Source organism: Chenopodium album, chromosome 20 (assembly GCF_948465745.1).
Source record: "Chenopodium album chromosome 20, dcCheAlbu1.1, whole genome shotgun sequence".
Taxonomy (NCBI): domain Eukaryota; kingdom Viridiplantae; phylum Streptophyta; class Magnoliopsida; order Caryophyllales; family Amaranthaceae; genus Chenopodium; species Chenopodium album.
The window spans coordinates 13,212,597-13,238,181 of record NC_137853.1 but is presented as its reverse complement, the minus strand read 5'-3'; the positions used below and the strand labels follow the sequence as shown (position 1 = coordinate 13,238,181).

The 25,585-nt window shown below is 33.5% G+C and overlaps 4 protein-coding genes across 4 annotated transcripts; 3 read left to right on the top strand and 1 right to left on the bottom strand.

Moving 5' to 3' along the window:
• The first annotated feature begins 59 nt into the window (after positions 1-59).
• LOC145597950 (uncharacterized) lies at positions 60-3,834 on the top strand. Its single transcript, XM_081654230.1, has one exon. The coding sequence runs from the start codon at positions 128-130 to the stop codon at positions 893-895; it is 768 nt and encodes a 255-aa protein (XP_081510356.1). The 5' UTR covers positions 60-127; the 3' UTR covers positions 896-3,834.
• A 5,809-nt stretch (positions 3,835-9,643) lies between these two features.
• Positions 9,644-12,163, bottom strand: LOC145596827 (uncharacterized). The gene is made up of 6 exons (XM_081653019.1): positions 12,034-12,163; positions 11,753-11,930; positions 10,676-11,240; positions 10,365-10,477; positions 9,980-10,284; positions 9,644-9,885 (listed from the first exon to the last, which is right to left on the bottom strand). Exons 1-6 carry the CDS (start codon positions 12,161-12,163, stop codon positions 9,644-9,646), a joined length of 1,533 nt encoding a protein of 510 aa, XP_081509145.1.
• A 4,657-nt stretch (positions 12,164-16,820) lies between these two features.
• Positions 16,821-18,212, top strand: LOC145599389 (uncharacterized). Its single transcript, XM_081655781.1, has 2 exons — positions 16,821-16,995; positions 17,520-18,212. Exons 1-2 carry the CDS (start codon positions 16,887-16,889, stop codon positions 18,053-18,055), a joined length of 645 nt encoding a protein of 214 aa, XP_081511907.1. The 5' UTR covers positions 16,821-16,886; the 3' UTR covers positions 18,056-18,212.
• A 4,103-nt stretch (positions 18,213-22,315) lies between these two features.
• On the top strand, positions 22,316-23,763 carry LOC145597874 (uncharacterized). The gene is made up of 2 exons (XM_081654143.1): positions 22,316-22,835; positions 23,483-23,763. The coding sequence occupies exon 1, from the start codon at positions 22,484-22,486 to the stop codon at positions 22,802-22,804; it is 321 nt and encodes a 106-aa protein (XP_081510269.1). The 5' UTR covers positions 22,316-22,483; the 3' UTR covers positions 22,805-22,835; positions 23,483-23,763.
• Positions 23,764-25,585: the final 1,822 nt, after the last annotated feature.

Below are 25,585 nucleotides of genomic sequence, written 5' to 3'. Positions count from 1 at the left end.
TGAGTACAGAACAGTCATCAACAAAACCGCCATTTGCTACCTAAAGGTAAAGGTAAAGGTAAAGGTAAAGGTAAAGGACCCTCCTAGGCTCCTACTACACAACTCTCTTTCCTCCTTCCAAAACAAAATGCCGAAAGAATTCACCATCTCACCCGTCTCCTTCCCATCTTCCGGCCCATCTCCGACCACCACCACCACCACCACCCCAAACCCCAACATGCTCCACCATCGCCAACTCCCCACCGCTCCATTCCAACCCCAACACCCTTCCTCCTCCCTCCCTTTCATGTCCTTCGACATCTCCTCCACCACCCCCTCCTCCTCCTTCCCACCACCCCACCACATCCCCTCCTCCTCCTCCCCCCTCTTCTCCTCCGAACCCCCTCTCCTCGAAGAACTCGAAATCAATCCTTCCTTAATCTGGTACAAAACTCGCTCCTTACTCAACCCTTTTCGACTCAACTCATCCCTCCACCTCGATCCCGACCTTTCCGGCCCTTTCTTGTACTACATCGCATTCGCCTTGTTCCAATTACTCGCTGGCAAAGTTCAATTTGGTGTCATTCTTGGATGGATTGCTATTTCTTCCATTTTTCTTTACACCATCTTGAATTTTCTTGCTGGTAGAAATGGGAATTTGGATCTTTATCGTTGTTTTAGCGTTGTTGGGTATTGTTTGATGCCTATTGTTATTTACTCTGCGTCTTCGCTTTTTCTTCCTTCTACTGGAACTACACCTGGGTTTATTGTTGCGGCGGTTTTCGTGATCTGGGCTACTCGGGTTTGCTCTCGCCTTTTGACTGTCGATGAGTTTGGCGCTTCGGAAAATCGTGGGTTAATTGCTTATCCTTGTTTCTTGATTTATTGTCTCTTTTCTATGCTTGTCATGTTTTGATTAACTCTACTTTTCAATATTATTACTTACACGGAGTATTACATTAATTAATTTGGTTGTGGATGATGTTATCAAATTTTGGTATTGGAATACAACAATGTATGAATTGCAATACAACAATGTATGAAAGTATAGTATCTCTTTTATAGAAGGTGGATATCATTAAATTGTTATTGCTTCCTTGGTTGATTATGTTTCGGATTGGTTGAAAAGTAAAGAATGTTTTGTTGTAGTTGATCAATTTACTATTTTTCTTGGGTTGCATTTTGAATTTGACATTATTTATTTTGGTTTGTGGTGCAGTAACTTAAAGTCTTAAATTATTAAACCGTGTGTGATGGTTGTTTTTATTAAAATCTGTTATTGTGGTAATGAGATTGGAATTGTAGCTGAGCCATGGAACATATGGCTGCTGGAAATTGCATTTTGTTGACAATTTTGTTCACTTGTATTACGAAATAGCTAATGGTTGATTTGAATATGTTTAGTATACTTATGATTTTCTATACATCAGCTTGATGAAAAGGATTTAGTTTTGTTTGTTTTCCAATCTTGTTTGTTCTGACCAAGATTGACTAGTCATCTGTTATGGACTGACTTGGTACTTTCTGATTTAAGGACTAATTAAGATATAAAAGCTTGATAATTTAGATTGATAATGGCATAATTTGGGTACAAAAGGATAGATTAATAGCTTAAGGCTATCACTCTCTTGATAACTTTAGGTTATCACTCTCCTATTAACTTGAGGTTACTACTATCACATTTTTCCTCACAATTCACATGATGTCTTAGTGCATATACTATCCCCTATTTATACTAAGGCAAAGGAGTCAAGGACTACTACCCTAAAAGCATTAGACTTCCCAAAATACCCTTCCTAATGTTGGTCTATTACATCATCCAAACTCCGAACTTCAAATGGTGTTAGACTGTTGAACACTGAGCCAGTTCTATGCTTAGCTTAGCTGATTTGGAAGTCATAGCTACATCAGACTCCTTTTGTTGTGAAATAATAGTCTTTCTTTGTGATTTTTGAGGCTGATTAGTCTTAACCTTACATAATCTAATTGCCAAAACTGTTAAAATAACTTATTTTAATAACAAATCTATTGTGTATTTTAGCTCATCTGAAATTAGTTCTGAAAGAAATTTAAATTTTGTTGAAAAAATATGATCTATGACCTAAGTGAGTTTTGAATGTTTAAATTTCTACACAATTTTTGGCAAAATGTGCTCAATATTTAGCTGTTTGATTACTTTGGCAAGTCTACAGTTGAGGAAGCTTTCTACCATCAATTAATGTGTAGCATTCTTGCCGAAAACATGCTGATTATGTTTAACTGTATTAACTGTTGACGATATAGTTTGAAATCTATATATTAAATTTGCATATTTCTCAAATGGAAAGTGTAGTTTGGATAAAATTCCTGATGTAAATTTATTCTACTAGTTTAAATATTTTTGGTTGATTATTATCAGTGTCTTGTGTATGCTACTATTTAATGTCGTGCAATTTTGTATATCGATGGCACTGGTAAGTTCCATGATGATACGCTATATATCTCATGTTTGCTTTAGTAAGTTCTGTAATTTTTCGAACGTTTTCCAAATATTTTTCGAATGTTGACATCATGGATGTGAATTGATTCTAAGTGCTAGCTTCACGTGAGGTCTATTTGTCTGTAAGGGATGTAGTTAGAAAGGGGGATCGAAAGATGGTTGGGAAGGGATCCTCAATTGACATATGGAGGGACCCATGGATCCCAAATATGCTTGATTTCAAAGCTCTGCCACGACTGCAGACTATGGATGAGGCTATTAAAGTTATTTCTGATTTGATGTGTGAGGGCTCTTGGAATGCTGAAATTTTGAGTGATAGCTTCTCAAGATGGGAAGTGAATGAAATTGCTAAAATTTGTATTGCTCTTTTTTGTGGGGAGGATAGCTGGACCTGGCACCATTCAGATAATGGTGAGTTTTCTGTCAAAAGCGCTTACTATGTGGAATTAGCGAAGAGAGACCCATCTTGCGCTTCTTCATCCGTGTCACCCAACAATTGGGTTTGGAAGAATTTATGGGCTACAAATGTCTTACCAAAAATAAACATTGTGGTTGGAGAGCTCTCAATGGTGGGATCCCTGTTCGCAGTAATTTGAAGAAAAGAGGTGTTTGTATTGACGACATATGTCCAGTGTGCGGTGAATCTGCTGAAACCTTGATGCACACTCTGTTCTTATTCAATTCAGCCATGGAAATATGCCACTTCTTGCCCCTTCGCTTGGAATCAATGAAAGGTGAGAACCTATCTTATAAGAAACTGGGTTTATTCCATTGGTTTTGTTAAAATGTTGAGTGTGGGATTTTTTGCTGGAATTTGCTTTGGGGTATTTGGTTGAAAAGAAATGCCTGGTTTTTGAGCAAAAGAGAATTCAGATTGGTTGATGATGTAATCCGAAAAGCTGTAAAGAAGGTCCCCTCCAATATTTGCAGCAGACAACCAGTTCGTAATACCTGGGTGCCTCCTGCTATGAGCCTTTTTAAAGCGGATTCTGATGCTGCCTGCTTTTTGTATAGTTCAGCGGGTCTCCGTAATTTGCGACCATGGTGGAGATGTGATGGCTGCCACCTCGCCCACTTGCTGCAAGCTTAAGGGGAGCTTTGCTGTGGATGTTCTGGACGCCTTTGCTGCTACTCCTGCTAGGCACACCCTATCTATTACGCTTGATGGTGGCTTGAACAAAGTGATAATGGAGACTGATTATCTAAAACATTATCATCATTTAACAGGCTTGAGAATACCAGTATGGCTTTATAGTGAGGGACATTCGTTACTTGCCTTAACTTTGTTCTTTAATTGAGTTATCTAATGTAGGAAGGTTGGGTAATGGTGTCGCACATAGACTTGCTAAACTTAGTACTTGCTTTGATGTTATGAGGGTCTGGATTGAAGAGGTACCAGTTTGTGCTCTTGATGCTATTGTTTTTGATGCTTCAAAGTTTTAATTAATAAATTTTCCTCTGTTCTGATCTTGTCCAAAAAAAAAAAAAAAAAGGTTTTGTAACTTCTGGTATTGTGGAAACAAGTTTGAAATTCAAATATTCACATGTCATATGCCTTTTTGAGTTCCAACATGTTAAGCAGGTTCCAAACATCAAAACTGAGTACGGACATCTCAGCAAATCTGACCAGTCAGTACCGAAAGATACAACTGAAATTCATACTGTAATACAACTGAAATACATACTGTAATATAACTGAAATACATACATGTGAGATACATACAATGATACAATACATATACGAAATACAAGGGATACACATACATTATTCACAAACGGTACATTCGCAAAATCTCTACACAACATAGTATACATACATCTACAAAACTAAGAGCGACATCGCGTGAGACACTATGTTCGTAAAACACACAATAAAAACATTGGGGGCTATAAAAGTTTACAAGTTACCACACAAGTTCTAAAAATTTTATCTACATTTGCCACTACCGTCAATTTTACAAGCTACGTATTGAGTACGGCAGCAATCGACAATTCTACAATTTTTCTCTCTAGATAGATCTCTAGAGAGAAAAACTGGGGGGCTATTGTTGGGAGAAGATTCTTAGCAAACTACAAAATAGGAAAAGATCAATCAAAGAATTTAATAATCGACTTCACTCACACATAATAAGGAAGCAAGCTGAAAATGGAAAGATGCATGGTCAAAGATATAAAAGAATATTCAATAAATTATAGCTCATCAATCAAGGACATGATCGAGTCAATTAAGGAGTCATCAATCAATTAAAGATCTTGTGAAGACTATGGAATCAATCAAATAAAGCTAAAACAGGAAATGGATCAATTGTTTGACGAAATATCATTCGCACAGTGGTCCATGCTGAGTACAGACAGCACGGACTTAATGCACCTTTTTGAGTAAATCGACCGCCTTACTGAGCCTTTCTGAGAAAGGCAACTTCCCTACAAAGCTCGGACCATTTGAAGACATGTAATGAATGCTTGGGCAGCAAGCACAATCAAGCCCCATGATTGAAGGAGCGAATCAAAGAGATATCAATCACTAAGTCAACATTTCCTAAGATTGAAGATGTCAATTAATATTGTCAAAATTACCATAATAGCAAGGATCCTTCAATATATTTACCTTTATTAGACTTATAAATCATGGTAAATAGGATGTTCATGGTAATAGAATTCATTCACACATTTATACATCATCTAATATAATTTACTACACTTTTATACTAAAATCTCTGATTTATGTCATCCTTACTGACATCAGTTCGTCCTTACTGACATCAGTTCGTCCTTACTCAGAAATGTCTCTCTTATCTTAATCTTTGTTCTTTGATTTATAACTATTATTATAGTTCTATTGTTTTATTGCTCTTAACTAATTCATTTGGAGGTTGTGTTTATTTCTTTTGGCAAATTAGATTATTAAAACCCCATAAAACCTTTAACAAATTCCTAGAAACCCTTTTCTAAGATTTGTCCCAAACAATTTGGCGGCCACCGTGGGGCTTGTAGTAAAAAATTTGCTAAAACCTTTAAACACAAAACCTAAATCCAAGCCATGTCCGGAAACCAAGGATGGATTACCATGGCCGACCTCCATGAGGAAATGAATTCTTTGAGGAAAACCCTAGACTCACAAAAAATCCAAATAGAAACATTGTTGGAAGGGAAAATCCAAACACAAGCCAAACTAGCCCAACTAACCCTTGAGAACGAATCCTTGAGGAATCAAGTTCACTTAATGGCATCAACAAATATCAATTCGAGACGTGAAGACGAAGAAATTTTCAGATCTCGAGATCGTACCCCGCCTTGTGCTTTGTTTCATCAAAAAGTTGGGGAATCCCAGTCCGTTCTAAGTAGGGAAGAGTCAGTTTTGAAAAAGATAGTGGATTTTCATGTCAAGCGAGTAGAAGAAAAGATCAACAAGATCTCCGGTGTTCCTCGGCCAATCAAGGAAGAAGCAGACAATAGTTATGCCGACTCACCTTTTGTCGAATCCATTGATCTAGTGGAAATTCCAAAGCGGTTTGTCATTCCAAACATGCCAACATACGATGGTACCGGAAATCCTGATGAACATGTTGCGCTTTACAAACAAAAGATGATGACTAGCTTTGTACCACAAAATATTCGAGAGGCGATCATGTGCAAAAGCTTTGGAGCCACTTTATCAGGTCCGGCCCTTACTTGGTTTATTAATTTACCTAATTATTCTATTAGATCTTTTGCAGAAATGATCAACCTGTTCAAAGTAGAATTTGCAACTAGTCGCCCTCTCGAGAAACAATCAGGCGACCTATACCACATTAGACAACAAAGTGATGAAACACTCCGGGATTATTTGAATCGCTTTAACAAGGAGAAAGTAAAGATCTACAAGTGTGACATCCCCACTGCAATTGAAGCATTCCGTCAAGGCCTTTTTGAAGAAGATGGGCTCTACAAGGAACTAACCAAGTACCCTTGTGCAACATTCGAAGATGTGCAAGCTAAAGCTATGGCCCAAGTGCGATTTGAGGAGGACCAATATGAACGGATTGTTACAAACTGAGTTGGTGTGATGCCATTCGGAGAATTGCAAACATTACTCGTTTCAAGTAACATTTTACCTACTTTTTCCTTACTTTCTTTCAATGCATGTTTAGCTCGGTTATTTTTATGTACTCTAGATTCTCATCCCATCATTGGGGGCTTTAGATGTTCCTCTTTATTTTGGTTGCATTTCTGACTTCCGAACTCGGCTCGGAAGCGAATAAATTTCTTTGTCCTTTTTGAATTCTGAACTCATTTCTTCCGTCCATACTCAATACGGAACAGAAGTAAATTTATTTCTTTGTCCTTTTTGAATTCTGAACTCATTTCTTCCGTCCATACTCAGTACGGAACAGAAGTAAATTTATTTCTTTGTCCTTTTTGAATTCTGAACTCATTTCTTCCGTCCATACTCAGTACGGAACAGAAGTAAATTTATTTCTTTGTCCTTTTTGAATTCTGAACTCATTTCTTCCGTCCATACTCAGTTCGGAACCGAATAAAATTGATGTCTTTTTGAAATTTAAACACAATTCTCTTATCCGTACTCAGTTAGGAACCATACCGAACCAAATCAATTTGTCTTTACTTACTCTTGAAATTACTCACCTAACGTTGAAATTATTACGCTTTGTTGATTTCCAACCTTTTATCGTTTTCTTTTTCAAAGTAGTTGTAAAAAATAGGTGCAGACACTAATATAAATATTCACATGTCATATGCCTTTTTGAGTTCCAACATGTTAAGCAGGTTCCAAACATCAAAACTGAGTACGGACATCTCAGCAAATCTGACCAGTCAGTACCGAAAGATACAACTGAAATTCATACTGTAATACAACTGAAATACATACTGTAATATAACTGAAATACATACATGTGAGATACATACAATGATACAATACATATACGAAATACAAGGGATACACATACATTATTCACAAACGGTACATTCGCAAAATCTCTACACAACATAGTATACATACATCTACAAAACTAAGAGCGACATCGCGTGAGACACTATGTTCGTAAAACACACAATAAAAACATTGGGGGCTATAAAAGTTTACAAGTTACCACACAAGTTCTAAAAAATTTATCTACATTTGCCACTACCGTCAATTTTACAAGCTACGTATTGAGTACGGCAGCAATCGACAATTCTACAATTTTTCTCTCTAGATAGATCTCTAGAGAGAAAAACTGGGGGCTATTGTTGGGAGAAGATTCTTAGCAAACTACAAAATAGGAAAAGATCAATCAAAGAATTTAATAATCGACTTCACTCACACATAATAAGGAAGCAAGCTGAAAATGGAAAGATGCATGGTCAAAGATATAAAAGAATATTCAATAAATTATAGCTCATCAATCAAGGACATGATCGAGTCAATTAAGGAGTCATCAATCAATTAAAGATCTTATGAAGACTATGGAATCAATCAAATAAAGCTAAAACAGGAAATGGATCAATTGTTTGACGAAATATCATTCGCACAGTGGTCCATGCTGAGTACAGACAGCACGGACTTAATGCACCTTTTTGAGTAAATCGACCGCCTTACTGAGCCTTTCTGAGAAAGGCAACTTCCCTACAAAGCTCGGACCATTTGAAGACATGTAATGAATGCTTGGGCAGCAAGCACAATCAAGCCCCATGATTGAAGGAGCGAATCAAAGAGATATCAATCACTAAGTCAACATTTCCTAAGATTGAAGATGTCAATTAATATTGTCAAAATTACCATAATAGCAAGGATCCTTCAATATATTTACCTTTATTAGACTTATAAATCATGGTAAATAGGATGTTCATGGTAATAGAATTCATTCACACATTTATACATCATCTAATATAATTTACTACACTTTTATACTAAAATCTCTGATTTATGTCATCCTTACTGACATCAGTTCGTCCTTACTGACATCAGTTCGTCCTTACTCAGAAATGTCTCTCTTATCTTAATCTTTGTTCTTTGATTTATAACTATTATTATAGTTCTATTGTTTTATTGCTCTTAACTAATTCATTTGGAGGTTGTGTTTATTTCTTTTGGCAAATTAGATTATTAAAACCCCATAAAACCTTTAACAAATTCCTAGAAACCCTTTTCTAAGATTTGTCCCAAACACTTTTGCTGGCTAACTATTCCTTTGCTGATGTTGTATTTTAATGATTTAGAATAATGCAAACTATTTTTAATGAGTAGAAATTATTGCTCACAAATCATCCTGTTAAAATGACAAACCTCTTAACTTAAATTGGTATTGACTCTAAATTACTAGAGTACATTTTTGCTTAGTTCACGACATAGGCTACATAAGAGATTACTCCTTTTGCGATAGGTTGATATTCCCAAATTGGCACTTTTTGGTTTTTGAGGCCAATCTTCAATGTTTTGCATCTTAAGTAGCTAGTCTGATTACCAACATTATGAAAACTTACTGCTCTATCAACATGTGTTAAGGATCACTTTTTTACATCAATATAATTGAGCAAGTCTATTCTATTCAAATTGCAGCTTATGTAAAAAGAGTAACTATGAAAAATTACAGGACGAAAATAAATGAGCAAAGCACGATAGTAGAAATATAGAAATTCAAGGGCAAGCTACACCCTCTTGCATTTTGTTGTTCAGGGTCTTCATCTGTCTAGAAGCTTTCTTATCCTATTTTCCTGGGTGTAACTCTGTAATATTTTAGGCTCCAACGTCCTGGGCGACCAGTTAAAAAATACAAAGCAAACTATGCACGTAGTGAAGAATATAACCGTTTTTGTTTTTTCAATAAAACTCGACAGGATTATTGTGGATCTAGTTTGAGTTCAGCTAAACCAACTAGATCTGCCGCTGATATTAGGATATTACTTAAAAGGGACATATAATTATGCATAATCATAAACATTATACATTCTGAACTCTCAGGAGTCATTTGCTATGTGTTCTGTACACCTCTTACCCCTAAAACAAAAGAAGTAAACGAAACAAAAGCTTATAAAGGAAAGTATATATACCTTATTCAAAACTAATCGCATCGCCCAAAGAGTGTATTGCTGGGTGCAGCTGATAAGCTCCATGCAAAATACTGTTCCCCAAGTGTTTATTAACTACCAAGTGTGTTGTAAAAGCCATTAAGGTCGTATAATTACATAAACATTGACTGCAGTTCACAACGCAATCATCTGTTCTCTGGCAGTTCGTCCACAGTTTCCACAGGAATAACGGGAATGGAGTCCCACCATTCCTTCAATCGCCGATTTCCTGCTGAGTCGTTTTTCATGAGATTCTTGTAAACTTTTGAGTTTGTTGCAAATAGATACAAGGTGGAAGCCATAATCATATACTTGAAAGGGATAAGAGCTACAATCACTGCTATTCCAACCATCATCATCATCACTGTGTTTGCTTGCTGCAACAAAGAACCGCAATCAGTGTCTAATTAATGTAAAATGTCCTGTTCTCCATCATGGGTCTACATGTTACTGCCATTATTATGTTTATACGGAGTATTATATTTTCTTGTAACTTGTGTAAAAGAGAGGCAAGAACAAGTGAATCAAGTACCTTGGGAGCCCTAGAAACCAATATAGAGTAGATCTTAAGTATTGCAATGTTGACCTGCTGCACCAAGTCATGGGCAGTTCTCAGTCCTTGCTGCGCGGATATAATGCTTTCCATTGTTGTCTGATCTGAAGCAGTACACACCACCACCTTATTATACTTGTCTCCAATCCTCCGCTGCCTTGCTCGTAGCATTTCATAGGCTGCCCAAAATAAGATGGTAGCCAATGCCTTTCCAATCCACTCCCTACAATTAAACTGCTGATAAAACAAACCTGCTACACTAAAAAATGCAGTGACAAATTGATCTTTATACCGTAAAATTACCTGTAGGCTATGAAGAGAATAGCAGTGATCAAATTGATGGTTGCACCCGGCCTCTCCCATGCCAATACTTCTTGAAGCCAAATCCAACTGCTTTTCAGTGGTTTCAAGAGCTCCTACAAATGATACCAATTAAGAATATTAAACTTTGTGCACGAAGATTATGATGGTTAAAATCACTATTACTAGCTAGTGAAATCAGAAAAAGAAGGATATATAGCATGTTAGAATAACGAAATGCCAAGGAAAAACAATATTAAACAAGTGAGAAAAAATTTCATTCAAGTCATTATATAGCATGGTTTCACACTTACCAAAAGTACAAGAGCACTATCAACAACCCCTTCTTCCTTTAAGCTTTCAGTAGTCGCTTTTGCTGACTCAATTTCCTTTGCTTGTTCCTTCACCTCTGTAACAGCTTCATCCAATGTTGCAAAACTATCTTCTTGAGCACTTCTTAAAGTGACTTTTTCAACCGCATCTGATTCCTTCGACTCCATTTCAGGTGCAAACTTGTGTGGCATGTTCAGATTCTTCAGGATTGAACTTGCACTGCAGGGTTCTTCAGTTTCAATCAACTTTAAAGTTTCTGCAAGTTCTTCTATGATAAAATCCCCTTTAGGCAGCTCATCGAATAAAGTAAAGATCAAAAATCTTTGTGGTAATGGAGGTGCCATTCTAAGCATTTCTCTTGCAGCATGAAGCCTTGTAAAGCCTAAAATTGTCCTTGCATGCATTTCCCATACTTGGTTTGGGGACAGCATTTCCTTTTTGGATAAGAACTGATGTAAGAGAATAATTTCCTTTGTTAAGACCAACCAATGATCTCGTCTTGTAGAACTGGTTAATTCCGGGAATTCTAGCAGTATACCTTCAGTCCTACAAGAAATACGCAAATCTATTAATTTCGAGAGTTTGGCTATGATGGGAGAATTAATAGAAACCAGTGCTTTTCAGTACACTAGTACTTTCTGAAATTCACTATCAAAAATATTCTAAAGTCCCCCTATACTAACAAGATGTGGAATATAATTCATGACCCTGCATAACATCGTAAGGGACTACAACTTTTGATTTGATAGGGGTGATAAAGGCATTATAAATAATTGTCGATTTGAATTACTCAAAAATGGTATCATAAATCTTAATTTATGTCAGGAAACTTCAGCTGTGTAATACCAGTACTGTTTTATAGAAGTTGTTGACTGTAAGCAGAAGACGATTCATATTAGTTCAAATTAGAAATCCTTAATGGAAGATAAGTAACTTGCTGCCATCCAATGTACAAAATTTCATTCATTTTAATTCATGAATCAAACAATAAATTTAGTTTCAAACATGTAACATAAAGTATGATAAGGTTACTTTTAACAAGCTGCTCAAAGTCTTACAGTTCTGAGGATTCATAAAGCATCGCTTTATCAAAAAGTGGAGCGCCCCATGGACCTGTAGCAGCTGGCTTCACACTCTGCTCGATATTCCTTGAGAGATCAATTTTAATTGAATCTTCATGATTTATCGACCCCATGGCCTCAAAGTAGAGAGCATAGTTGGTGAGTGTCAGTCTACCTAGATAGAACAGCAGCAGAAGTGAAAAATTTACAGAGTTCAATGTAGAATGATTCTTAGAAACTATAGAAAACTAAGGAAATGATATGATGGCTTAACAAACCTGGCCAGCTTGTTCCTCCAATATGACGGACTACCCGTTGACTACTTGCAGTTCCCTCAACATGCAATATATATTCATCATCAGCAAAATTGACTCCCTTTGGTGTTTTTTCCTTTTGCAAATGCCTCATGCACCTGAAATTAATCCAACAAAATCGGAACTAAAAAAATGCCTATTTCTGTATCCTCGGTGAAAGTAGCCTGCTAGGATTTGGAATAGTTGTGATGCCATTCTGTCTAATTGTCTATATGGAAGTTTATATCCTATAAATTGTAAAACAAACTAATAAAAATGAATAGAAAGTCATCTCACTTGGCGATTTCTGTGAGAAATCTATCGTAGGCTGGATAATGGAGAATGTTTGCTGTAGATGCCGTAAGTGTTTCAAAGATAAATCTACCATTGATTACATCTCCAGGCAAAGGGAGCATTGTTGCAAACCATACAAAAGCATCTTCCTTAACACCTTGTCCATGATCAACCTACCAATGCAATGTCATAATCAAAATTGCATGCTGTCAATGGACAGAAATCAAATGCTAAATATTTGAAATATTTCTTGTTCCCACATTTGTTTCTCCAGATGATGCAAATGTGACAGAATTGTAATAAATGTGAGGATGAAGATCTTACGAGCAGTGGCATGATGTCAGAATAGAACAATGACACATCTTCGTGCGGTTGAGTCGCTACAAGGGATTTCTTCTCCTCTTTCTCTTTACCTAAAGATTCCTGTAAATCAATACAAAAGCAGGGAACTAAATATTCACAATGAGAGATGCTTAAAAAATGTATATCGAAATTCCTATTGTTCCCATGCCGCCATATCATTACTATTACTACTATTAAACCTGTACTTGAATCAACAGGGAATGCAAGCAACAATATTTCATTAAAAAAAACTACTCCGTTTAGGCTACTACACTGTCATTGGGACATGTCTTCTGACTATCATATTGAATGTCATACCCTCGATGTTGTATTGCTGAACTTGGACAGCATAAGGACACTATAAGCACAACAAAATTGAGACTGAGGATCAAATCAATCCCCGAAAAATATCATATACAAATTACTTGGTTTCTACCTTACCACACTTGACAAGGTTAACTTAAGAGGTCTCTTATATTATATACATAACTTTATATCAATTTTATCAGCAAATGACTACCATATTATTTTTGTTCTGTCTACATTCTCTGCAGACAGTAATATACTATAATTACGGATGGAGAAAGTACAAATTAAGATGCACAAAAATGTACCCTGTAAGATTCTTCATCAGCGGAGCTTGGCATCTGCCATGCTAGCATCATGTCAAATGTGAAGCGGCTAAAAGAACTATTACTAATATAGTCATCTTCGCCACAAGCTGGCCCCTGTCTTACAGCCTTTGAGCAGCAAAACTCCACTAATTTTCGTGAATATTCGCCCATTTCTGGCTTCCATACTCCCTTGTATTCTTCCAGCAATGCATCCACAGAGGTGTGTAATTTCCTACACAGAAAAAAGAGAATCATATCAACACTTAGAGTATTTCGAATTGAAACCAAGCTGTGAACAAAATTAGATGAACAAATTCAAGCTACTTGAATTGAAGTAATGATTTATCTATTTTTCTATGTTCTTCCTATGGAAACCACACTCTTACCAGTTACCAGAGTTATCAAGGTATATTCGTGTAGCGTACCTTCTTGGCTTCTTGTACATTAACATGTCAATTCCTCATCAATTTAAATCTACCATGTTTAGAGATATTACAACATACATTACTAGTCCTACATTTTGGGGTGCACCATAATTTAAATTTTCCCAAATAGCAGAAGTAAGTAAAATTTCATGTACTCATAGATTAAGAAAAAATGTATATTGAGCTAAACAAGTACACACTAGATTGTGTACAATTCCAATTTGATATCTGTTAATTATTCTCTCTAATGACTAGAGATAATAGTCACATAGTCCAAACCTTTGTTATAAAAAAATTGTCACAATTTCGCTCAAAGACTCATTTAAACTATTTCATACTCCCCCAGGCCCCATCACTCATTTAGGAGAGATTGTTATATACACCCAGGTGCACAGTGCAACCAAGGGTATTTGTTTGCTCATTTGATATTAACATGAGCAATGATCATCAAAATAAGTAAACAATACCATTGGGTGCACCATGCACCCAGGTGTATATAACAATTTCTACTCATTTAGGGGTGTGATGAATAATGAAAATGGAGTGGAAAGGAAACAAATAAGGAGGAAAGGAATCATTTAACACTTACCTTTTCATTTGTTTGGTTTAATCAATTACTCCCTCCGTCCCCAAATGATAGTCCCTTATGGCCTATTTTTATTCCCAAATTGATAGTCTCATTTGCTTTTTTCAAGTACCATTAATATCAATTTTTTATCAAAATTTCCTCCAATTACAACAATATTTGTGAAAATTTAACTTTCCCATGTAAATTTTGTTTTTCAATGTACTTTTATTACTTTCTCTCTCTACTATTTTACATACCCAATGTAAATTTATATTTTCAATGTAATTTTACTACTTTCATTTAAGTTTCTTAATTCCCGTGATTTTTGCCCATAAGAGACTATCATTTGGGGACGGAGGGAGTATTTAAAGCTATCTCCCTTTATTTTTATTTGAGGAGAGTAAGGGTAATTATTACCTTAGGTTTTAGAGAGGTAACAAATGGTGGAAACCATTACCCTTAGGTTAATGATAATTGTTATCCAAGCCTTCCAACGAAACACTGGGTAATAGTAATGGTCTAATTGAATCTGTTTCCAACCCAAAAAACACTCTTACCAAACATGCTCCAGTATGATGATTACATGGTAAAACACACTCTTATCCTCAAATAGGAAGTTCCATTACACCCAAATACCTTATTTCTAAATATAATTCTTATTTCACCTTTATCTATTTCTGTGTTCACTTCTAATTACCAAACCCATCATCTTATTACTATGTATTTCTTTTTATTAACCTTCCACGTGTCCAAAAAGCAAATAAGACTTTTATTTGGAGACGAGGGAGAACTAAAGGACGCAAACCATAAGCTCAATTCAAAATTCTTTATTTGTTTTTAATTTCCTTCAATTTTGGGTTTTTGGAATTAGCATAAAGCGTTGGTTATGACATGAAAAGTACCATTAACATATATATCTATAAACATAAATGGTCAAATTGAAGGAAGTGAAACTAACAAAGGTGGTGAATTACGAAACTATAACCTGAACCAAAATGAACAACCACATAACATAATTAATTCAGCTAAATAACAATATGTTATACTTCGTATAGATATATATATCCCGTGCATTAACACAGACACAATCTAGTATATTCGGATCATAAATAAAACACACGAGTAAGCAGTCAATGTGTAATGCAAGATCAAATAATAGATAAGGAGAAAGAAAATGTACAAAGAACATCGATGGATGACAGAATTAGCAGTTGACGAAAGTTGCTTCAAATTCATGATGCACGAATAAATCACAACAGAATTTTTTTGTGAATTTTTATTGTGAATTGATCAAGATGAAAGAGTAGTGTTACAAAATTTATATACTTATTACTAAAAATAGAATATGGTATTTTAGATTTATAGGATATAAAGTGTGAAATTTCTGTTAAGTTGGAGTAAATGAATGCGTCAATGCGGTGAGAAAATGGGAAAATGGAGGAAGGAAGGCAAGGACGTGGCATGAGAAACGATATGCGTGGGCTTCTAAACACTGACACCTGGTTCTCATGCAACTGCGTTCTATTTGTTATTATCGCTTCTATATTCATGTTTCTACTCCTATCATAATTTTTTACCCATTAAACTTTTAAAATTTTGATCATAAATTGACATTGATCTACACCTTTGTTACGTACCCCTGCCGTTTCATAATGATGTTTGTAAATTGATGCAAATTTTTATTATTTGCTCCACTTCTCCAAGATACGTATATCGATACAAAGCTTTGATTAATACTGTCTTTAATTATTACAGTAATAAATATTTTCTCCGTGACATATTAGTTGCAACTTTGAATTTTTTTATGTCTGATAAATAATGTCCAAAAATAGCAACTAATATGGGAAGAAGGAAGTATAAATTATAACACTTGAAAATTACTGATTTATATATTGAGACGATTCCAACAAGTACCTTCAAAACTATATTTTTCCTTATATACAAATCAACCATTAGTCAAAGTCAATCAAATTATACGGTAAATGGAACAAATAGTAAAATGCAGAGCGGGTAACACACAATATAATCACGTGAGTCTTGTTAGATTCGTGTTATTGTATATATTTTTATTAATTAGTATCAAGTTATATAAAACATATTTTACGCGCATAAAAATAGAGATATATTCATTTTAAGACGTATTTAAAGACCGTGAAAAGTTGAATAGGGCAAAAAAAAAAAAAAAAAAGGGATAGAGTGAGCAGTAGTTATTGATGATTTTCAGAATTGTTCATGTCATTATCTTAAAACTGAAATGAACCAAAAAAATAAATTAAATATGATCACCTATAAAAAACGAGAAAATAAACTAACATAATTTGTTATATTTTAGAAGTAATAGGGTATAAAGTTAGGCAACACAACAAGAATAGGCCAGCCAACATAGATATAGGCAAAGCCATAAAGCAACTTGAAACTCAAGAAAGAATACAGGAAATCTCAACCCAAAAATACTAAAGATGCCCTTCATATTAACAACTATAAATAGAAGAGGGTTTTCCTTGCATAATCCTACAATCAAACAATTATCCTTCTCTCAACCATTTGTTCTATTGCATAGCATTGTGTATAATTAAGCTTACTTCAAGGAAAAGAATGGCAATCAAAACCAAGAATTCAGCTGCACCTTCTTACGTTGATTTCGATCCTTCGTGTGATTTGCAGACAGAGGAAGGTCTTGAAACTTTGATCATCAACCTCCCTGGTATAGTTGCTTAATTATATTATTTTCTTTTCCTTTGATCTCTTATGTAGTATGTTTTTGTTTTGATAAAGGGAGTTTAAGAAGTAATTAGTGATAGAGGTAATTATCACAGTTTTGTTATTTGCACGTACTTTATCTGTGTCTCACAAAAAGTATTTAGAAAGTTTAGCGACAGAGGGAGTACTATTCAACTCAAGATGAAAAATTTAGTGCTACATGTGTCTCAAAGTTGTCTCATCAAAGTAGTTGCTTTACTATTCAATTTTGTATGTTTTTTTATTTTTATTTTTTATTGATACGCATTTAAGTAATGTTAACGAGATACCAATCATACCATACACATAGTAGTAAAGTAGTACTATAAGAGCACTTCTCAATAGAAGTCAATGGAGCAAATAATTTGAAACAGAGTATATATGTTTTTGAACGTAAACTGTTTATGATATGGCAAGAGCATAGACACTTGATCATTTCATAATTTGAATGACAAAAACTAATTGGATAATTTTTTTTTTTTTTCTTAGACTTCAAGAAAAATCAACTCAAGGTGCAAGTTAACAAAGATGGAGTCCTTAGAGTAAGCGGCGAGAGGCCAACAAATGCAGATGGAACAAAGAGGTGCCGATTCTTTAAGGACACAAAAATACCAGAAAGTTGTGATGTAAACGGGATTCGAGCTAAGTTCACTGAAGGGCGTCTTCATGTTATGATACCAAAGAAGGTTACACCTACAACTCCTCAAGTCGTCCAACAACCACACCCTACATCAACATCGCCGACTCCTCCTCAAGCAGAGGAGGTTAAAGACAATCAAAAGTTGAAACAACCTGAGGCCGCCACGAATTTGGACGAACATAAAACAAAGGATAACAATACAATTGCTGAAAATGATACAATGGCCGAGACACGTACGAGTGATGATCAAGTAAAGGGTGAATATCATATGTTTGAGCATGGAAGTATCATGCAAAGGTTGCACTTACAAGGAAGAAGGGTGGCTTTGGGAGTTGGAGTTGCTGTTGTTACAATGGTAGCAATTGGAGCTTTTGTGGCTTCTTAATTTAAATATGGGTTATTATAATTGAATTTGTTGTTTAATTAAGTTGTATATGGAAGAGTAAAGGGTAATCTAAGCTCTTCTTGTTGTGTATTGTTCTGATTTAAAATTTGGGTTAAGGGAATATGTGTACATATGTGCTTTATTAAATGTAAGGAAATTTCAAGGCATGAATGAATAAAGAAATTTGTGATTAGATTGATGAAATTTCTTATGAACGAATGATTATAAAAATCTACTTGAAATTGATAAGAGAAAGTTTTTGTTGTAATGGGACTAATCATTGGTAAACTAGTTTAGCTACTCAGGTCAGACGACTTTTAAGGGGTGATAACAAGGGAATTCCCCAACACATTTAAAAAACTAAAACTTGATTTTGGAAATATGAGGTCATAAGGTGTAAACCTTATAAACTACATATGTGTAAATGTATATATATGTTGTTTCACAAATTTTTATATGTGGCCAGTCACACATTGTGACCAATCATTATAGAGGTTACTTCGTTAGTGTTATACGGTTTATTTGGTCAATGTTATAAGGGTTATTTCATGAGTATTATAAAAGTTACACTATCAGTGCTAAAAGGGTTATTCGATCAGTATTATTATGGTTACTCGATCATTTTTATAGGAGTTATTTGTTGTTTTACAAGGGGTCATACGGTGTGGTTAGCCCCACACAAGACGAGTTGATGTTATTTATAATTAGATTAATTAAGGTCATTAGTTTAGATGTATTTTATCCAACACCATTTATATGAATCCGGGTGCACTCTACACATAGAGGTGGGTGCATCCAAGTAGAGTTGGCAAAAAATTGTGTCGTGTTCTTGTTTGGTCTCATGTTAATTTCATGTTGTTCACAAAATCTATAAAAAAATTATGTAAAATGCATAATTTGACTATTTTATCTAAAATGGGTCGTTTTTGAGTTGGTTTTGTGTCTAGGCATATCGACTTTGTTTATTCTAATTAAAACGGAGGGAGTATATAAGATTTTTATGTACATTATAATAAAACAAATATTCAAAGTATCGCCCCAATGACATTATCCGGCCAAACACTAGTTCATCGCTTGTAACAATATGCCAAAATCATCTTTGGAGGAAGTATCATTTTGATAATGAAGCGTTACATAGGATTTTGGAGGACTTGAATACCACTAATTTATGGCAAACAGTTTATGTTTTGTTTTTTTATTGGTCTACCGACCTATGGTATCTATAGACGTGGAACCAAATAATTTGCCAGAGAATCACAAGACAAGTGGTGTCTAATTTAAACATTAATAAAAGGGAAGAATGATACTTCTTGGATGGTTGTAAATTAGTCGTGCATTACTAAGAAAGGCAAAGAGGATCCACAACTTTTAACATATGATATTTTTTGCATTATTATGTTGCTATCGACCTCACTTCTTTCTATACACTAATACACTCTCTTCAACCATGGTCATGTCGACATTGCTATTGTACTAGTATTATTGTACCATAGTCAATAGGGTGTGCATCTTGGTCATCCGTTAGTAATTTTGGGTGGAAAATTTTATTGATTTCTAAGAGATTATATGAGTTTAATTCCATAAGTTTTTTATTAATTTTATTTTAAGTATGTAATTAAAGTTATAAGTTTTTTTTTTCTTCTTTTTTTCTTTGAACTAGGGCATTTAAACTAGTCATATCTAGAAGTTTTTTTTGGTTTGACATTAAAATCACAAATTTAGTTAAATTAACAATAAGAGAAAATATATAAACAACTATATTTAGGAGGTATAAATGTTCAAGATAACTAACATTAATGAAAACATAAAAGTAAATAAATATTTTAGAGGGTATAGTTGTCTAAACATTATTCATTAAAAATAGTTTGTACATATTAATGAGGATATGTATGTAAATACACATTTTGAAGGGTATAATTGGCATTACACTATTCATAAGAGTAGCTTTCTACTTTTTATAAGGTAGGGAAGTATGTTATAAAGTTTTAAGTAAAGGGTATTTTGGTCAATTTGCTGGAAAAAAGTTTCTATGTATGAAAAATAATGCGTTGTACATGATGTTAGCATTAATTTATACGAAGTAGTATATTTTGAAAATAATAGTTAACGGAGAAAATATTTTTAAATTTTTTTTACAAGGTGGTGTCAATTCAACGACTAATACAAGTTCGTGTCAACATTTTTTGAAAAAAGAATTATATTGATTACATAAAGGCGTTAAACATTTGGGTTTACTCCACGTCGGTCATCTATATAAACTTTTTTTCCAACGCAATAAAAATTGTTTGCGAACAAATGAATGCGAAAAAGGAATTTTATGCTATTTTTTTTTGGGTTTAAAGTTAAGTAATATTTAAAATTTTTTGCAAACCCCCGGTTTACAATAATTTTATTGTACATCGAATATTTTGCGAAAATTGACCCTTAAAAGTGACCCTTTTTTCACAAAAGTAACCCTTTTTATGCAAGAATGACCTTTTTTTCACAAAAGTGACCCTTTTTTTCACAAAAGTAATTAAGCTACATATGCAAAACAGAGTATCAAAATCACAAAAATAAACCCAAAATTAACAATAGTCATGAAAAAAAAGTACAATCACTCAAACAAATCAAAATAATAAAGATCGACATCACATAACAACAAAATTATAAAAAATAAATAAAAATAAAATGTACATGCATTTAGATCAACTTCATCATAAACAACAAATTTGACAGCCAAAGAAGGGAGTCTCTCTCCTCCTTGGATGATGGTGTTAACATCAACAATGGCAATGATGGTGTTAACATCAACAATGGCAACTGCTATGCCTTTGTTTGATTTGCAGGTTTTGAAGAGTTGTGTGGGTGTTTGGGGTAGTTGTGCTGGGGTTAGTTCTGGTATTTGCTTCACTATGTTCGCCCTACATGATGCGGCTGATTCCGATGGTGGTGGCGGTGGTGCGGCTGATTCCGGCGGTGACTCCTTAGAGTTGAGGTAAGAAAGAGAAAATTGAAGTTCTCGTAGAGAAAATTGGCAGTTGAGAAAGAAAGAAAGAGAGAGAAAGAAGTTGCTGAATAAATCCGGAAGAGAGATAAAGTTTTTGAAGTTAATGTTTTGTGTTAAAAATTGTATTTGTTGCTCAGCCCGATTAACACTAATTTAGTGTAAATCAGATATTATTAAATATTTTATTCAATGTCATTTACGTTAATTTATAGCAGTTGTAGTCAATAATTATATAGTCGTGACTCAAACTCATAACCTCAAAGTTACAAGTTGAGTTTTCCAATCAACTCCACCAAAGCTTTATTTGATTATAAGATCATCTCCAATGATGAGACTCAACTTTGATTTTTGAAATACAAAATGAGTTGTTTTTTACCTCTAATGGGGAGATTATACCTACTTCTCAATTTAGCAACTCATGTTAAGTCTAATTTTCCAATAGTGAGACTCTCTAAAATATTCAAATGTCACTTTCAATTTATGGCCCATCAATTATTGTAAGATCAAAAAATAATAAAAAAAGGTAAAACTTAAATAAATTACAAAATATAGTGTATATATGTATATGTAAAGAGGAGTTTTTAGAGAGCCACGTAGGATTTAATTTTCTTAGCGCGCCATTTAGGATTATAAATTTTAGTTGTAGCCAATCAAATAAAGGATTATTATTTTCTTTTAGAATTAAATAATTCAAGTGCTACATAAGCAAAATTGGCAAATGATATTTTTAAGTTTAAATTAATTAAATATAAAATATTATCATTTGATATTAAGAATTTTATCTAAATATGCAACAAATTTTAGCACATAAATACAAAAAATATATATTTTAAAAAATTCAAACAAATCGTGCATTGCACGGGCTTCATCTAGTATATTAGAATATTGACAATGGGAGAAAATCACCACTGGTGTTCCACTAAATATGATTGGTTCTTTAAATATTTATTTGTCTTTTAAAATTTAAGAAGTAGGACCTTGTAATTATTACAACCAATGATATTAAGTGAAATACAAATAGAACATGAAAAATGGGACAGAGGATTTAAACCCATTGACAATGGCCCACACTTTTTTTGCCTTTGGGTAAAATGTAGAGTACGCGGCATACACGTAGTCCATGTGAAGTAAATTACGAAATCAACGCGGATAATCTATCTAACATTATCTATTTGTACATCTCGTACTAAAATAATTATTATATCATCCTGTCCAAAGTTTACAAGTTGCATAAGAAAAAAAAGATAATAAAATTTCTTAATATAATAAATGAAGAAAGATATTATTTCAACTAAAAAAAAGAAAGAGAATCCGTTTTATGAGCCTATAAATACTTACTACCCCAAGATGTAATAATTCATTCATATAAACCATATAACACATACATCATCAAATATCATCCATTATCATAATCTATCATCCAAATCACAAAGACAAAAATGGCAGGATTAATTGAAAAGATAGGAGAGAAACTCCATATGGGAGGTGACAAGAAAGATGAGCATCATAAGAAAGATGAAGGTCATCATAGCAAAGATGGTGAACATAAAGAAGGAGGAGGAATGATGTCTAAGATCCTTGGTCATGGTGATGATCATAAGAAACATGATGGTGATCATCATAAAGATCATGATGGTAAGGATCATAAGAAGGATGATGGTCATGGTGAGAAGAAGAAGAAAAAGAAGGATAAGAAGAAGGAGCATGGTCATGATCATGATCATGATGGTAGCAGCAGCAGCGACAGCGATAGCGATTAGATCATCGCCATCATCATCCGATCGTTTTAAGGTAGTTTTATTTAAATCTAAGGTGTTATAATCTGAAGATGGAAATTAAAAGCATTTTTCATGTTCATGTTGACTATTTTTTATTATTATTTCTTTTTTATTATTTTTTTTATGGACATATACTCGGTAATTAATTCGTTAGTATGGATTGGTTTGTGAAATAAAATGGGTATGGATCTAATTTTAAATATACTATTTTTTTTTAATTTTTTTTTTTTTAAAAAATAGATACTCTGTAATTAACACGTCTCATTATCACACCCATTAAATCTACTTAATTGCCTATGGGATCAGAGACTCGGAGTAGTTGACATTTATAATTTAAAGCACTTTGTTAGCCCACACTACCATGACTCCATGAGCTATATTGTCCCATATATCCGATCTCATTTGATACTACCTCCGTTTTAATAATGTAATGGTTGAAGTTTGAATTTCTTACTTTAATGATTGTTTGTGATCCATGAAAAAAATTAGTTAGGTGAGATTTTATTAGATTAGACTCAATATTGCATTTTTTTTAATATCAAATAATATCTTTTACGAAACACATAATAATAAGTGTGAATTTTTATATTGAAAGCATAAAAACACGAAAAGCGTAACTATATATGGTATTAATTTTTATATAATCTCAATGTTTTGCAGGTCCTATAAAGTATGAGAGAATAAATGAAAGGAGCTAGTAGAAGCCGTTATTACATTGTTCACACAAACGGAGAAATTACTTACGAGTTACCTCGTTTTAGCATCCGTTTCTTAACATTGTTACTAGGAAACTTCTTTTCTTTTCTTTTTTTAACTGTGGATTTTATCCATGAATATGTGTAAAAGCTCTTTCTTTTTTAAAAGAAAAGGGTTTGTTCTTGTAATCTTGTCTATTATTATAATAATTATAATAATATAAATATAATCTTATGTTTGCTTTATTTGAGATTGGTTCATGTATTTACACATAATTTCTTTGTTTGGCTTATTTAAATAAATTATATTGCACCGACTATATCGCACATCGCGGAGATCACAAATTAAATAGTTGATACAAATTGCTTGGGTTCTTTTGTGGAAGGCAGGGAGTGAGTCGCCAACTCGCCACAATTGATTATCCCAATGACTTAATAATATGATAATGACTTAATAATATCCTGAAACAATCTATCTCGACTAATCACTAATTCCTTATCCCAATGACTTAATAATATGATACAATCTGAACCGACCTATCTCGACTTGATTAGTAATTCCTTATCCCAATGACTTAATAATATGATACAACCTGAAGCGACCTATCTCGACTTGATTACTTAATCTATGGACGTGTAATTTTTCTTACTTTGCATTTTCAATTGTTACGATTAATTAACATATGATTATAGGACGTTAAGCCTATATTTAGTCATCTAATTCGATTATTTTCTCACACAAATAAAAAGATAAGGCATAATATGATTTATTCTGATCAGCAAATGCTACTTTGTTTCAGAATTATTACCACATTTTTTTTATCTTTTGATCATTTCAAAATAATCGATACACACTATTAAAAACATCATTATTAAATCACATTATCATAGTCATCATGTCCCACTACTATTTCTCACTTTCAAAAGTTTTTTTTTTTTTCAATAATACTCTATCAACTATTTCAAATGTTTTAATTTGATCAGTTCATATACATTTATCAATTCAATATAGAATTTTAACGAATCATATTTTTATTTTACAATAAGTATAAATTATAAACATTGATATTTGGGATACTATATAATAGATGATTCTAACAAATATTCACATGACTATGTTTAATTTTACACAACGTATTATCCTCACCCAATACTTCATACGGCAACAATATTTCTCTTTTCCTACTACAGTGCTACTACTCTCTCCTTCGGACTTAGATTATTAATGGTAGGTTTTTCATTATATGATAGTTGCATTAAGATTAATTAAAATATTAATGAACAAGATGTGAATTATTTGTAAATCTTTTATATAATGTGTTATAAATACATTCTATGCAACAAGTTTAACGTTGTATTTGAAACATTACATTAAGAACGGTGTGCAAATAATTCAGCCACGCAATCAACAACGCAATGATAAATGTACTTTTGCAGCAATTGCTAGACAGCTTGAATATCAATTGAAGATCGTATATTAAATTTCCAATTTCAGTACGTCAAGGAATTTGCTATATTAATCATGAAAAATGGCAAGATTAGCTTGTCCAAAGAAATCCTGATCGTAATCCATTTTGTAGATGGAGGCAAGTAAAGTATAGAAAACTGCTAAAAACTTTGGTTTACCTCTTTTTGACCAGGATAGAAATAATATTCAGTATTTTTAAAGCTAATATATACCTTGTGCAACTATCCATTTTAAAGAGAGTTGCTTGTCGAGTTTCCTATTATAGGCGTGATTAAAATCACAGAAGATTACCCTATAAATGGTGAGTATGTCTCTAAGAGTAAAATGAAAGTGAAAAAGAAGCTTATAATCAATAACAAATCTAACATTTTTACAAGAGGGTTTAAATAATATAAACAAACTATATACAAATTATTCATAAATTAACAAATTACATGAATTATATATATATATATATATATATATATATATATATATATATATATATATATATATATATATATATATATATATATATATATAAATATTTATATATATATATATATATACAGTGGCGGACCCACGTAGGGGCACGTGCTACCCCTAAAAAAAAAAAAAAAT